The sequence below is a fragment of the Phyllobates terribilis genome, unplaced genomic scaffold (assembly GCF_046119375.1).
Source record: "Phyllobates terribilis strain yellow unplaced genomic scaffold, ASM4611937v1 Scaffold_13__5_contigs__length_258822181, whole genome shotgun sequence".
Taxonomy (NCBI): Eukaryota; Metazoa; Chordata; class Amphibia; order Anura; family Dendrobatidae; genus Phyllobates; species Phyllobates terribilis.
Window position 1 is genome coordinate 31,793,542 of NW_027362773.1, and position 14,630 is coordinate 31,808,171.

The 14,630-nt window shown below is 41.5% G+C and overlaps 1 protein-coding gene across 4 annotated transcripts in view; it reads right to left on the minus strand.

Moving 5' to 3' along the window:
* Positions 1-2,602: 2,602 nt before the first annotated feature.
* Positions 2,603-14,630, minus strand: part of LOC141173701 (3'-5' RNA helicase YTHDC2-like) — a 123,787-nt gene continuing 111,759 nt past the window's right edge. For all 4 annotated transcript variants that reach the window (XM_073658055.1, XM_073658052.1, XM_073658054.1 and 1 more), the window contains 2 exons: positions 5,719-5,832; positions 2,603-2,856 (listed from right to left, as the gene is read on the minus strand). In XM_073658055.1, the coding sequence (XP_073514156.1) occupies positions 5,752-5,832 (81 nt within the window). In that variant the 3' untranslated portion in view covers positions 2,603-2,856; positions 5,719-5,751. The remainder of the gene's footprint in view (positions 2,857-5,718; positions 5,833-14,630) is intronic.

Here is a 14,630-nt window from a genome sequence, read left to right on the forward strand (position 1 = left end):
TGTGTATGAGGTTGTATGTATTGAGTGTATGAATATGATTCGTTAGTTGTTATGCTACTACATTATATGGATCTAGAGTCAGAAGTATGCTATTGACATTATTATTATACTCAGGTCTTGAAAGGTTTAAATAATCTCCCATATTCTTACTGAACTGGCTTCATTGGGCATTGATGATACTTATAACATCATTTGTACGATTCTAAGGTTGTGTACACATGCTGCAGATTTGGTGCGTTTTTGCCATGCAGATTTGCTAGCAAAACCTAATGCCAGGAAAGTGAATGAGAAACCTGAAGTGTCATGCACACATTAAGTATTTTTGACTTGCAGATTTGGTGCAGAAAATAATCTGTAGCATGTCAATTCTCTGAGCGTTTTTGCCTGTGTTTTCCACCCATTGAATGCACTGAAAAAACGCAGGCGACACAACGTTTTTGAGACTGCGTTTTCCTGCCAAAAGAGATGCAGAAACAATGCAGAAATTTCTGCACACAAAATACTCAACATGTGCACATGCCCTGATTGTTGCTATTGATAATATTTTTATTGTGTTAAGCAGTTTTCATGCATAAGCCTAATGCAGATGAACATAAACTTAATCAGAATTAAAAAAATTGTTGAAAGAAAATGATAAACTTTGAAAATCAAACTTTATTGCAATTATAAAGAGGTGCAGATGTCCAGATAATATACATGTAGTATGTACGGAAACTGTAAAACAAGTGATAACGCACTTCCTTTATAATGTGACATCTTCTAAACATACCTACAAATGTAAAATTCACCAAAGACCAAGATCTGAAGGAGCTATAAAGTAAAGTATCAAGCTCTATGGTTAAAGAAGCACTCCCATGAAAAGTTTTATCCTCTTAATATATTGCACTCATCATATTACATAGCACTGTGTACTTACAATTGCTCAATTTGTCTTTCTACCCAGATAATTCTTCTTTTCTCCACTAGGTCACGTGATTATAAAATGACTAAATTAATCCTTTTAAGCTCTATTTAGAAACAGGAGGTAAATTTTTCCTGTATGAGTGATGAGTCACAGCAAATATCCCTGGGAGGAGTGGAGCAGCTGGGTCAGAAGATGAAGAGGGGAATGATAAATGCAGGGACAAGAGACTTCCTGTTTCTATATAGAGCAGAGAAAGAGGAGAATTAGCTAGGTAGAAAAGCTAAATGAGCAATTTTAAGTACACAGTGCTATGTAATATAATGATTGCAATATATTAAGAGGATACAATCTTGGATGGGAGTGCTCCTTTGACTTTCTAGACCCTTTTTAGGACCTTTGTTCAGCTTCAGAAATAAAATATACACCATTTCAGGAGTAGCATAACTGAAAGTATGCTGTTTCCTGGGGTAGCACCAACAGTAGAGAATAAAGTCTTGGTGTCAAAAGAAATCATTTTAACCAGCAGTTGCAATACTAATATTAAATTAATTTAATTATCTTTCACAACTGAAAATGTTCAATGTCTGAAACAGAGCAGCACTGACTTCTGAGCTGGTGATTGGCAAAGCTCTCATGAATCTGCAGTTAGAGGACACTAGCCAACTACACATTGCTGTGATATGCAGCGGCAGTCTGCAGATAAAGGGGCATTAGAGTAAATAAAGACCTCTAAAGTCAAGCTAAACATTAATAACGTCATAGTAAAGCACAATAGGTAAACAGGGAAAGATGGTAGTTAAAAATGCAACGTGTGTAATATTTACTGTACTTCATTACAGTCTTACATTTATAGGACATCAGTCAACACATCAAGTAGAAGTAGAAACCATATGTGTACAATATACTTTTATGGCAAGGGACAAAACTTTACTTTGCATATCTATATAGTTTGCCTTCGTGTTCTAATAACATGAAATTTGTATTTTTATACAATTTGGAAATTTTCTTCTCCTTAAATAACTTACTCTGGCACAAGGTGCATCACATTTACACTCAGCCATGCAGATGCATCTCATGTCATTAGATACTCCCTACCTTATACCAGCAATGACCCAGGAGACCTGGCACAGACATTACTGTACCGGTATGATAGGTGATTATGGTATTTTTATTTTATAAGGGAGTCTACTTTATTTAAAAAGAGTTTGTCCATTTAGTGCATAACCCCTTTAATAAAATAGGAATACCTCTTTAAACCAAGGTTGAATACAACAGACTTTGACGTCTGCTATTTTACCCCCCATAACATTCAATAAAAAAAGTAATTAATAAACATTGAACATCTTGTTCAGTGCAATTTGCTTTAGAAAAGTAAAAACCATTAAAGTGTATTTTGTTCTGCAGCACTGGCAGGGAAACGGTCCATAACTAGTGTTGAGCGAGTATGTTCTATTAACCCTTTTGCTGAGTATGCTCGGGCCGAGCACCGAGTATTTACAGCTGCTCGATGATATGTTTGAATCGCTCCCGTGTGCATGATTTGCGACTGTTTGGCAGCTTTATTACATGGGAGGAATGTCTATTTCTTACACATTCCTGCCATGTAATAAAGCTGCCAAACAGTTGCAAATCATGCACACGGGAGCGATTCAAACATATCATCGAGCAGCTGTAAATACTCGGAGCTCGGCCCGAGCATACTCAGACAGAACATACTCGCTCAACACTATATAACTTATCACTGCATCTCCAATTATGCTTCACTAGAACTAAATCATATCAATCCTATCTAGGTCCAGTGCGTTCTTCATAAACCTGCTCATGAGTCGGCCTTCTAGAAACAAGATGCTTGTAAACAATTCCGTGCAATCAACGGAGGAAACCACAAATAAATGAACTTATCTAAAAATAATGTCAATCCAAATATTCACCAGCATTTCTGGATATCAAACCTGTTCAAAAGAGGAGCAGAGAATAGGTTACTTAAGCAAAGAACACAAGAAACGCTTTCATTTCTATGGTTCTATGGCCTCCACAGATATAGATTCACAGCATTCAATACCGGATACATTTAGTTTGTATTGTCCTGCATTTTCAGTAAACTAACAGCACAAATGCAGTAAAATCTGTCATGTAGGATCTTCATTGTTAAATAACAAATCTAACATGTATTTTACACTGGGCGATCATCGCCCCAGCGTATTAGTACACACATTTGAACTTGAGGAGACGTGCTGCTGATAATAATGCAGAGTCTTGCACAAATATTCTTGCAAAACCCTCCTGATAATTGCAGAATTTAAAATAGAATTAAATAAGTTAGTCAAGTGGTACAAGATGTGGGCAATTTGTCCGTCCATGTACTATTAATGTTCTCTTAAAGGGGTGATCTGGCCTTAGAACACAAGTCTGCAGTCACTCTATGTGACTGCAAACTTGTGAATCGTCACATTGCGTGCACTGCTCGCTATGTAGATTCTCCAATGCTGGGAGTGGCGGGCGGGTGCACATGCGGTCACATGCCTATTGAACGTGTGCAGCCTTGCTTAATGCAAGTGTCTTGAGTGAGGCAGGAAATGTCTAGCCAAATGTGGCCGGAAGAATGCAAATTGCATACCTGTGGTCACATGACCGCGCGCTTCCTGCAGCAGCACCGGAGAATCCTCACAGTGCGCAGTGTGCGCGCTGTGAGGATTCACAAGTCTGCAGTCACAGAGTGACTGCAGACTTGTAGCCTAAAACCAGACAACCCTTTTAATGCGCATCAGTTAAAGCTATAACTTCTAATACAAAAAATTGAATCAAAATGGTTTGTCTGGTAACAAAGCTGTATTGATCTGCTTGAAAATAAAGTATGCATACATATTGGAACTAGTGCACATGGATTACCATAGAAGCAAATAATGGCCACCTTACACTTACAGTAAAATACATACATATTCTAATGAAGAAACTTAAAGAAAAAAGCATAAAAAGTTAATGAAAAAAAAAACACAGCCATAGAGGGGGTTAAAGCATAACACTAGCCTCTTGTCTCTACCTATTGATTTCACACACCTAGAAATGTCAAGGGACATGGAAAAGGATCATTACTGTGAACAGACTGGAGGAAAATCTCTTCATTTCCCCACAAGGATGCTGTTCCTGTCATTTCAGCTGTCAATGGATGCTATAATTGAGGAATAAAGCCTTTTCAAAACTATCTGGATAAAGGCTCATGTTGTAGATTGATTTGTCAATACTAATTACAGGCTTTCATCAAGTAATTAATACAGGAACACAAGTCTTGTTGAGATTGTGCCAATAGCGTCCTGCCAGATGCCGTGTACGGGGGCTGCATATTCTTGCCAGAAAGCAATATAATTTGTTTTAAAACTGTAACTTCAAAACCTGTTCTCAAAGATTATAAAATCAGGGCTTAATGGAGTTGTCCAGGATTGTGATAATGATGACCTATCCTTAGTATAGGTCATCAATATCTGATCATTTGGTTTTGACAGCCATCACCCCAATGATCAGCTGCTATAACCTCTGCTGGCAGCTGGATGAAAAAAGTAGAAAGAGCTCAGCGCCAAACACTGTGTAGTGTCTGTTCTTGGGTACTGCAGTTCAGCTCTTATTCAGTAGGAGCTGCATGGTTTATTCTTAATGTCCCTCACATGATCAGAATGCCCTCTATGTGCAATTCATTTGTAGACTCAAATCATTACTCTGGGGAAGGTATCAACCAGGCAAAAATGTTACATTTCCGGCAGCCCTTAAGGTATAATATCATATGCGTCCTTCATATCTACTGGAATTATACAATAACAGTTCTTACTAAATGACAGCCGAAAAATCATTAGGGAAGAAAGGCTGACTAGAGTCTGAGTAATCCACTCAAAGGCTTTCACTGTATGAAAAAGTAGAGGTTGAGCTCCCCTGAATTTTGGGGTGCACTTTGTACATTTCGCCTCTCCATTGCGGAGATATTCACAAAGTATATGGCACCTAATGAGTTAAAAAAAAAAAGTTATGTCCGAGTGGGTGTTGTCAGAGTTTTCACTGAGTCAATATGGGATGAGGGCCAGTGCAGCTGTGTTTAGCTGTGTCACAGTGAAAACGCTCTCAGTTAATACTGCCTGAAAAAAAAAAAGTTATCAGACAGTATTATTCATTGAGGACGTTTTCACTGTGACACAGCTAAACACAGCTGCACTGGCCCTCATCCGACACGGACTCTGTCATACATCTCACCCACTAAGAAACCTGCTCTATGCTATTAAAGGGACATGTTCTTTTTTCTTTTGATTGTCGCTCCCTGATTATGATAGGTCAACATCATGCAAAACAGAAAAAAAAAACAACAACAAAAAAACAGTACACGGCCTTAGTAAAAACTCGGACAACACCCACTTGGACTTTTTATTCCTTTTTGCAACAATTATTACATTGTGTGTCCAGTTCATGATGGAAAATTTGGTGAAAGGCTCTCTAAATATGAGTCATTTTTCTCCCTACTGGTGACATATCCCCTTAGAAGAATATATCGGAAAAGGGTTTAATACCAGCTTTTTTTTTATAGTTTGATGATTTTTATACTATTAAATGGCTCCAATTCATTAAACAGTTTTCTGGCATAAAACTGCTGAAAATGTTACAAATTTTTGGCGCAATTTGAAATCAGTCTCTGCCAGCTCCGCCCGTGTTTTAAAAAATGGGTGGAGCTTAGCCAAGAGAGGTGTGTCCGTGTGCCACCTAAACATCAATAATCATAAACCATAAGCATCTGAACCTGGTGGTCAACAAGGGGCACATTATGGGACCATACTCACTAAAATAAAATGGCACATGAGACTCAGATCCCATCAGTGACACACACTTCGATCACCCAGCAGAACTCTGTCCCACTGAAGCAGCAGCTGTTCTCCAACCTGAGGCTCCAGTTCCTAAAAATATGAATAAAATGAAACTTGCACAAGAGATGGAAGAGCAGGTGTCACAGACATCTAAGATGTCCTTATCACAGAGAGGACAAAACAAGTCACAATCCCTGAAATCAGTGGTTTGTGAAAAACAGAAGAGAACTACACTACAGCTGGATTTGTAAGTGGATGATCCATATAATGTTATATATACCGTGGAGAAAATAAGTATTTGATACACTGCCGTTTTTGCAAGTTTTCCCATTTACAAAGAATGGAGAGGACTGTAATTTTTATCGTAGGCACACTTCACCTGTGAAAGTCATAATCTAAAAATAAAAACAGAAAATCACATTGCATGATTTTGAAATTATTAAATTGCACTTCATTGCATGAATTAAGTATTTGATCACCTACCAATCAACAAGAATTCTGGCTCTCACAAACCTGTTAGTTTTTCTTTAAGAAGCCCTCCTACTCTGCACTCATTACCTGTATTAATTGTACTTGTTTGAACTCGTTACCAGCATAAAAGACACCTGTTCACACACAATCAATCACACTCCAACCTCTCCACCAGTGCCAAGACCAAAGAGCTGTCTAAGGACAACAAGGACAAAATTGTAGACCTGCACAAGGCTGAGATGGACTACAAGACAATAGGCAGCAGCTTGGCGAGAAGGCAACAACTGTTGGCACAATTATTAGAAAATGGAAGAAACACAAGATGACTGTCAATCATCTTCGATCTGGGGCTCCATGCAAGATCTCGCCTCGTGGGGTAAGGATGATCCTGCAGGGAAGGTCTCCCTGCTCAAGCCAGCACATGTCCAGGCCCATTTGAAGTTTGACAATGACCATCTGGATGATCCAGAGGAGGCATGGGAGAAGGTCATGTGGGCAGATGAGACCAAAATAGAACTTTTGGTATCAACTCCACTCGCATTTGGAGGAAGAAGAAGGATGAGTACAACCCCAAGAACACCGTCCCAACAATGAAGCATGGTGGGGGAAACATCATACTTTGGGGGTGCTTTTCTGCAAAGGGGACAGGACGATTGCACCGTATTGAAGGGTGGATGGATAGGATCATGTTTCACAAGATTTTGGCCAACAACCTCCTTCCCTCAGTAAGAGCATTGAAAGTAGGTCACAGCTGGGTCTTCCAGCATGACAATGACCCAAAACACACAGCCAGAGCAACTAAGGAGTGGCTCCTTAAGAAACATTTCAATGTCCTGGAGTGGCACAGCCAGGCTCCAGACCTGAACCCAATAGAAAATCTTTGGAGAGAACTGAAACTCAATGTTGCCCAGCGACAGCCCCAAAACCTGAAAGATCTGGAGAAGATCTGTATGGAGGAGTGGGCCAAAATCCCTGCTGCAGTGTGTGCAAACTTGGTCAAGAACTATAGAAAATGTCTGATCTCTGTAATTGCAAACAAAGGTTTCTGTACCAAATATTAAGTTCTACTTTTCTATTATATCAAATACTTATTTCATGCAATAAACTGCAAATTAATTATGTAAAAATCATACGATGTGATTTTCTGGATTTTTTTTAAGGTTCTGTCTCACAAGTGAAGTGTACCTATGATAACAATTACAGACATCTCCATTGTTTGTAGGTGGGAAAACTTGCAAAAATCGGCAGTGTATCAAATACTTCTTTTCCCCACTGTATAAAATGCTTAAAAAGACCCAATGAAAGGCTACAACAATATTTTTGACATTTGTATAAATGCATATAATTTATACCATTATGAGTTTTGCTTTTATTTTGGTTTGCCATTTCCTATCTTGTCAGTCCTAACATATTTTTAAAGGGGTTCTCCAGGAGTAAGATATCTTGAGGGTATGTAATTAGTATCTGGTCGTAAAGATAATTTTATATGCATTCAAATACCAGTATGGGTGGAAAAGTTACTCCAAGTGTATCACCATTTTAAGACGGCTTCCAAAGGGGTAATATCAAGTAACCGATTGCCCCCTAATATACCTGCAAATAAGTTAAGTTCATCTCCCATGTCTAGGTTTAGTACAAAAATATAGAGACGTGAAAAAAGGTCTTTTGATACTCACCTAAAAATCTGTTTCTCCTAGTCTTCATTGGGGGACATAGAACCATGGGATAGTCTTCTGCCACCTGGAGGCTGACACTATTATTGCATTTAAATAAAATTGGCTCCTTCCCAGCAGACTATACCCTGCCTGCTGGAGTCAGGCTTCCTCAGTTTTGGGAGAAATCAGTAGGAGAGGAAAAGAAAAAAGGTAAGAAGAAACATAACTGCATTCCCAACCGGGCAACCAAAGGAAGGAGCTGTGTCCCCTAATGAAAACTATAAGAAACAGATTTTATGGTGAGTCCCAAAAATCTACTTTTCTCGTTCGTCTCTTTGGGGGACACAGAACCACGGGACGTCCTAAAGCTGTTCCTAGGGTGGCAAAGAATGAAATATCATACTATTACCACCTAGTCTTCCACCACAACTATAGCAGAAGTCTGGGCTACTGCCGTATGCAGTGTCTTCCTATCAAGACTTGCATGTGCAGAGGCAAAAGTGTGCACCCTGTAAAACTTAGAAAATGTATGCACCGATGCTCAAGTAGCTGCTTTACAGAGCTGAAAAGCTGATGCCTGATGATGATCCACCCTGGAAACTCCCACCAGTCGTGTAGACTGCGCCTTAATCCTCAATGGGGCAACCCTGGTCTTAGTCCTAGGAGCCTGGATAATAGCTGTATTGATGCAGTGGGCAATGGTTGCTTTAGAAGCGGCCTGACCCCTACAAGGGCCCTCTAGTATAATAAACAAGAAATCAGAACGCCTGAATGAGGCAGTGGCCAATAAATAATACCTTACGGATCTAACAACGTCCAAAATGTGCAGAGCCTTCTCAATAGTTACATAGGTTGAATAAAGACCTTGGTCCATCAAGTTCAACCTGCCTCCACCAATCGTACATTTTGTCACTAATTTAACTATAACCCACAATGTTATGTGGAGTGAGGAAATCATCCAGCCCTTTTTTGAAAGCTGTTATAGTGTCGGCCATCATTACTTCTTGTGGTCGGCATTCCATAGTCCAACTACTCAAACTGTAAAGAATCCTTTCCTGTTTAGGTATCGGAATCGCCTTTCTTTCACCCGTAATGAGTGCCCCCTGGTGCTTAGTATGGTCTTTGGAAGGAATAAGTCATGTGCCAGTACTATGTACTGACCACAAATATATTTATACATATAAATGAGATCTCCTCTGAGGCGTCTTTTTTTCTAAGCTAAATAAGCCCAACTTTTTCAACCTCTTATCATGAGAGGCCTTCCATCCCGTATAATAATCTAGTTGCCGCCTTTGAACTGACTCTAACTTTTGAATATCCTTTTTAAAATAAACTGGATTCCATATTCCCGATGTGGCCTCACCACTGATTTATAAAGGGGTAACAGTACGTTGGGATCGCGGGAATTTATCTCTCTTTTTATACATCATAAAATCGTGTTTGCTTTTGCGGCTGCTGCTTGACATTGAGTACTGCTACTCAGCTTACTTGTAACCAAAATACCCAAGTCCTTCTCCTGTTCTGTAGTCCCGAGTATACTCCCATTTAATGTGTATGCAGCAATAGGATTACTCCGTCCTAGGTGCATTACTCTACATTTATCTACATTAAACCTCATCTGCCAAGTATTTCCCATTCAGTCATCTTATCCAGATCGTTCTGCAATATCGTGATGTCAAGATCATACTTTAACATCCTACATAGTTTGGTGTCGTCAGCAAAAACTGACACTTTACTCTCAATTTCATCCCCAAGATCATTAACAAAGAGGTTAAAGAGAATCGGTCCTAGCACAGATCCCTGCGGTCCCCACTGCTGACTGTATCCCATTTAGAGAACGTACCATTTATGACGACTGTTTCCGATCATTTAGCCAATTTTTTAACTTTCTACATATAGTTCCCCCAAGTCCTTGCTTCTGTAGCTTCAGTATAAGGCTGCTATGTGGTACAGTATCAAATGCCTTTGCATAGTTCAGATAAATCATCTCAGCCGCATTACCAAGATCCAGATTTGCACTTACCTCCTTATAGAACAACCCCATGTGGGTTAGACATGACCTATTTTTCATGAATCCATGCTGATTATCATTTATTATATTATTCTCTGTGATATAACTCTGCAGGTCATCACTTATGATGCCCCCAAAAACTTTGCACACTACTGATGTCAGACTTACCAGACAGTAGTTACCTGGATCCACCTTCTTACCTTTCTTAAATATCAGTACCACATCAGCTATCCTCCAATCCTGTGGCACCACCCCTGTTACAAGGGAGTGTAAGAAAATGAGATTCAGCGGTTTGTCAATTACTGAGCTCAATTGCCTCAATAGGATGAGATGGTGCAAGACAAAAGGAAAGTAAAACAATGTCTTCATTAAGGTGGAAGCCCGAGACCACCTTCAAGAGAAAAGATGGAACTGGCTTTAACACTACCTCATCCTGATGAAGAATAAGGAAAGGAGTGTGACAAGACCAGCTGCAAGCTCCGAGACCCTCCTAATAGAAATGATGGCTGTAAGGAAAGCTACCTTATAAGAAAGAAAAAGTGTAGAGATTTCACTGATAGGCTCAAAAGGCGGAGACTGAAGAGCCTCCAAAACAAGATTCAGATCCCAAGGATCTAGGGGAGTCCGATTGGGTTGGCTAACATGCGCCACCCCCCCTGGAGAAAAGTCTTAACTTGCGGTTTAGATAGCAAATCTTTCTGAAAAAGAATAGCCAGGGCAGACACGTGACCATTGAGGGGGTTAAGTGCCAGCACGGCCTCCAATCTGGACTGTAAGTAGAGCAGAGCTGGCAAGGAAAAAGACATTGTCGAAGTGCTGGTAGACTCACATCAGCGAAAATAAGCCCTCCAAGTGCGATGGTAGACTCGCAATGAGAATGGCTTCAGAGTTCTTATCATAGTCTGGATGAGGGAGAAAAAAAGAAATACACTAATGAAGCACACACCTAAATAAAAACAACTTTTATTGGTGTACAAGTATAAAAATATATGAAATATCAATGAAACAACCTGAACCGCACATATTTAGGTGCAAACATGGACCAAGGTGACATACCAAAAGGTAGACATAACAGCATAATAATACACCATCTTTTATAAATATTGCCAGCAATGGTACATATAATTAGTGTAAGCCATGCTTAATGCATATAGAGGACACAATATAATACCCCAATAATCCTAAAGGATAAAGAAATGATATGCTATACCCCACACCAGTGAAAACAAGGCATACTGAAGATGAGCTACAGAAAGATTGAAATATACTATAAAGTGCAATATGTAATAAATCTCAGACTATTCCTAGCCAAAGCTGCAATAGCTAAATTGCCTAGTGCTAGACAAGGTGCCCAATGCTAATCAAAATATGCTAAGCAACAGAAAACATGTCACCCATGAAGATCCATGGCTCATGTAGCCTAGACACCCCATGCATATCGCTGTAGGTTACAGCTTCATCAGGAAAAGTGGGAGCATTTTTCATATGTGGTTATAATCTATCTATATAATTGTCTTATCCCGTCTGTCTGTCTGTCTGTCTAGGAAATCCCGGGTCGCCGATGGGTCCGGCCGCGGCCAATCAGCGAAGCGGCATTTCAGAAAAACATGGCGGCCATTAGCGGCTCATGTGTGGCACGGAGGTCAGCGGCGATGCAGCCGGCTGCTCGCAGCATAAGTCCCCCGACCGCAGGCGCCGCTGACCTACATGCGGCTATCATCGGAAGATCAGCGGCTACGGCCGCTTATCTCCCGAGGACAAGTGTGACGCCCCTCCCCTCCTCTCCTCTCCCCTCTCCTCCCGTCCCTCCCCCCGCTCGATCAGGACCCCGGCACCCGGTGTCATACTTACCCCTCCCCGTGCCTGCGCAGCAGCTCCTGTGTCTTCCGCGGCAGCTCTGTGATGTCTCAGGTCAGAGGGCGCGGTGACGTCTTTACACCGCGCTCTCTCCTGACCGGTCACAGCGCACAGCGTGAAGATGCCGGCTACGCTGGAGTCCAGAGAAGCAGTGAGGTGAGTATTGGAATTTTTTTTTTTTTGTATGGGGCCATAGGGGACCTGCATGGGGCACTATGGGGGGATGGGACAACCTGCATGGGGTATTATATAGGGGGGATGTGACAGTCTGCATGGGGCATTATATGGGGGGAGAGGTGACATCCTGCATGGGCCATTATATGGGGGGAGAGGTGACATCCTACATGGGGCATTATATGGGGGAGAGGTGACATCCTGCATGGGGCATTATATGGGGGGAGAGGCGACATCCTGCATGGGCCATTATATGGGGGGAGAGGTGACATCCTACATGGGGCATTATATGGGGGAGAGGTGACATCCTGCATGGGGTATTATATGCATGGGGTATTGCATACGGGGGATGTGACTTCCTGCATGGGGCATTATAAAGGAGGGTCGGGAGACATATGCTAGAATACCCGATGCGTTAGAATCATGCCACCATCTAGTCTATATATATAATCGTCTTATCCCGTCTGTTTGTCTAGGAAATCCCGCGTCGCTGATTGGTCCGGCCGCGGCCAATCAGCGATGCGGGATTTCAGAAAAAGATGGCCGTTAGCGGCTCATCTGCCGGATGGAGGTCAGCGGCGATGCAGCAGGGAGATGACTGGTGCTATCCGCTCATCTCCCCGCTGCTGGTAGCACAAGTACCCCGACGGGCGGCGCCGCTGACCTCCATGCTTGGCCCGCTGATCTCCCGACAGCAAGTGTGAACGGAGGACCGGGGAGCGGCGCCGCCGGTCGGGATACTTCTGCTGCGAGCAGCCGCTCATCTCCGGGCTTCTCGCAGCGGAAGTACCCGCACAGGCAGCGCCGCTCCCCGGTCCTCACTAATACAATTCGCTGATTGGTCGCGGCCTCCTGCCGCGACCAATCAGTGATCTTGGCGCCAAATTTAAACACCGCTCTGCTAATTGGTCACGGCCGCCAGCCGCGATCAATCAGCGATTTTGGCGCAAATTTAAACAACGCTCTGCTGATTGGCCGCAACCGCCAGCCGCGATCAATCAGCGATTTTGGCGCCAAATTTAAACATCGCCCTGCTAATTGGTTGCGGCCGCCAGCCGCGACCAATCAGCCAGATTGGCGCCAAATTTAAACACCGCTCTGCTGATTGGTCACGGCCGCCAGCCGCGACCAATCACCGATATTGTCGCCAAATTTAAACACCGTTTTGCTGATTGGTCGCGGTTGCGATCAATCAGTGATTTTGGCGCCAAATTTAAACAACGCTCTGCTGATTGCGCCCGATCGGCCACATACATATTCTAGAATACCCGATGCGTTAGAATCGGGCCACCATCTAGTAACCTAATAAGCATCTTTATATACTTGCTATAGGCTTTTGTTGTGTCTATTTGTTGGATAACTGGATACATCTGGCTACAGCTATTTGAGATTACCATTATTTATTACATTACTTGAGATCTATTACACTGATGTCACTGATTTACACACTGATACCTTATAGTATATTTCAATCTTTCTGTAGCTCATCTCCAGTATGCCTTGTTTTCACTGGAGTGGGATATAGCATGCTATTTTTTTTATCTCTTAGGATTATTGGGGTATTATATGGTGTCCTCTATATGCATTAAACATGACTTATACTAATTATATGCACCATTGCTAGCAATATTTCTAAGAGATGGAGTATTATTATGCTGTTATGTCACCTAACTTTGTGCGGTTCAGGTTGTTTCATTGATATCCTGCTTGTACACCAATAAAAGTTGTTTTTATTTAGATGTGCGCATCATTAGTGCATCATCGCACGAGTTATACGGCTGTCTGTTTCTGCCATTATGCAGACTGCAGCACTACTGCCTGGCGCGAATATCCACATCCAGAGACGCCTACAAGCTGACCTGCACTGAGCCACAAGCATCACCGGCAGATCATTAAGTGGGCACTACCTGTGCCTCCCTCTGGAGCTACAATTTGACCATAACAGTTGGACTTATCAAGACAGAGTGCGGAGTTCGCAAACATACAGGTAGGATCTAGGTTTATTTTGCAGCAGTATGCACAAGCAATTTGCAGCAGTATGCACTAGCAATTTTCAGCTGATTTCTGGTTGGCATTTATGGTAGCTGTGTACTTCTTTATTCATGCATGTCAGTGCTATTTGCTTGCAATTTGCACATCAGCTAACTTCTAATTGCTCCCTTATTTTCATTTCATCTGTGTAAGCCATTTGCAGCCATGTTTGATGTAGTAGCAGGGGAATTGCTATACTTAAGTATGTTTTCCATTTTCTCTTGGGTCTCCATATTTTTGCACTACTCCTATATATGGGGAAGGAGCTGGGGGGGGGGGGTGAACCTAATTTATTTGCAGATGGCACTTGATATAGGTTACTTGATATACCTCTGATGAAGTGGTCTTAGAATGGCTACATGCTTGGGTTTTAACCTCTCCCCCATACTGGTATTTAATGCTTAACACAAACTAACTTTTTCACTTACCATTTATTGCATAAAACTATTTTTTATAGACATTTTTTGATAATAGTGCTTTCATGTCTATTTTTTAATCATTTATTTAGACTTGTACTTTATACTCTATTGTTACTTATTAACTTCTTATATTCTATGATATTTGCATTGCTTCTATTATCGGACTTTTCACTAAAGTAAATAAACCTTAGGCCTCACTCACATGTCCGTGTTTCCAGTATGTTTTTTTCACGGATCCCACACGTACCCATTATAACTTATGGTGCTATG